Source organism: Penaeus monodon, chromosome 21, assembly GCF_015228065.2.
Source record: "Penaeus monodon isolate SGIC_2016 chromosome 21, NSTDA_Pmon_1, whole genome shotgun sequence".
In the NCBI taxonomy this organism is placed as follows: Eukaryota; Metazoa; Arthropoda; class Malacostraca; order Decapoda; family Penaeidae; genus Penaeus; species Penaeus monodon.
In genome coordinates, this window is record NC_051406.1 from 3,971,598 (window position 1) to 3,972,382 (window position 785).

At 47.5% G+C, this 785-nt stretch overlaps 1 protein-coding gene across 3 annotated transcripts in view; it reads right to left on the bottom strand.

Annotated features, from left to right (window-relative positions):
- LOC119586123 overlaps nt 1-785 on the bottom strand; it is a gene marked incomplete at its 3' end in the record, with an annotated part of 2,613 nt that continues 1,828 nt past the window's right edge. For all 3 annotated transcript variants that reach the window (XM_037934812.1, XM_037934813.1, XM_037934814.1), the window contains 2 exon segments: nt 1-189; nt 476-558. In XM_037934812.1, the coding sequence (XP_037790740.1) occupies nt 25-189; nt 476-558 (248 nt within the window).

A 785-nucleotide genomic window follows, 5' to 3' on the forward strand; every position in this document is an offset into this window, starting at 1 on the left:
AATCACTCACTCTCGCCCTCTCTCTCAAGCACCGCAGCAGATCTGCGTCTTGCAGTGCCCCCTCCAAACACAGAACCAGCGGCAGGACACTGTGGTCTCTTTGATAACAGTGCCTTGGCGTCCGCGGTCGAGGCAGTTACCGTTGGGACAGGGACCGGAGCCATCTTGCCAGCAGTTTTCAGCGCTAACCTACGGGGAAAGATACTAATTACTATCCGCAAGTGGAAGAGGAACCATGCCTTGGGTCTGATTTGATCACATAAAACCATTTGGTATCATTATAATAGAAGCTGGCGAAAAAAAACGTGCCGATATCAGAGTAAATCACATAAAACCATTTGGTATTATTATTATATAAACTGTGGAGGAGGGGGTGGGACGTGCCGATATCAAAGAAAAGTGGAAAAGAAGAAAAACAAAATGGGAGGAAAGATCAGGCGCTCAGAAGATAATCACTCTCTCGGTAAAATCTTACCTTGACTCCTGAAGGCAGCTCCCAGGTATTGGAGGATTCGCCACCACCCGCGGTCACAACCTGCGCTCCGGCACCAATAAGAGCTGTTGAGGGGGATCCACATTGAAATGAAAAGTCACCAAGTTTATGGAAATATTTATATCGCTATCCATCGCTGTTCGCTCTGCTTTCTCTTTCGTTCACTCTGACTCCTTCCCATCCTTCCCTTACTCTTTGTTTTTAGATCTCCCATCCACTTCCTTCTCTTTCCTTGTGGCTATCTCACCCTCTCCGCTGACCTCTCTACTGTCTCTTACTCATTCCCTACCTC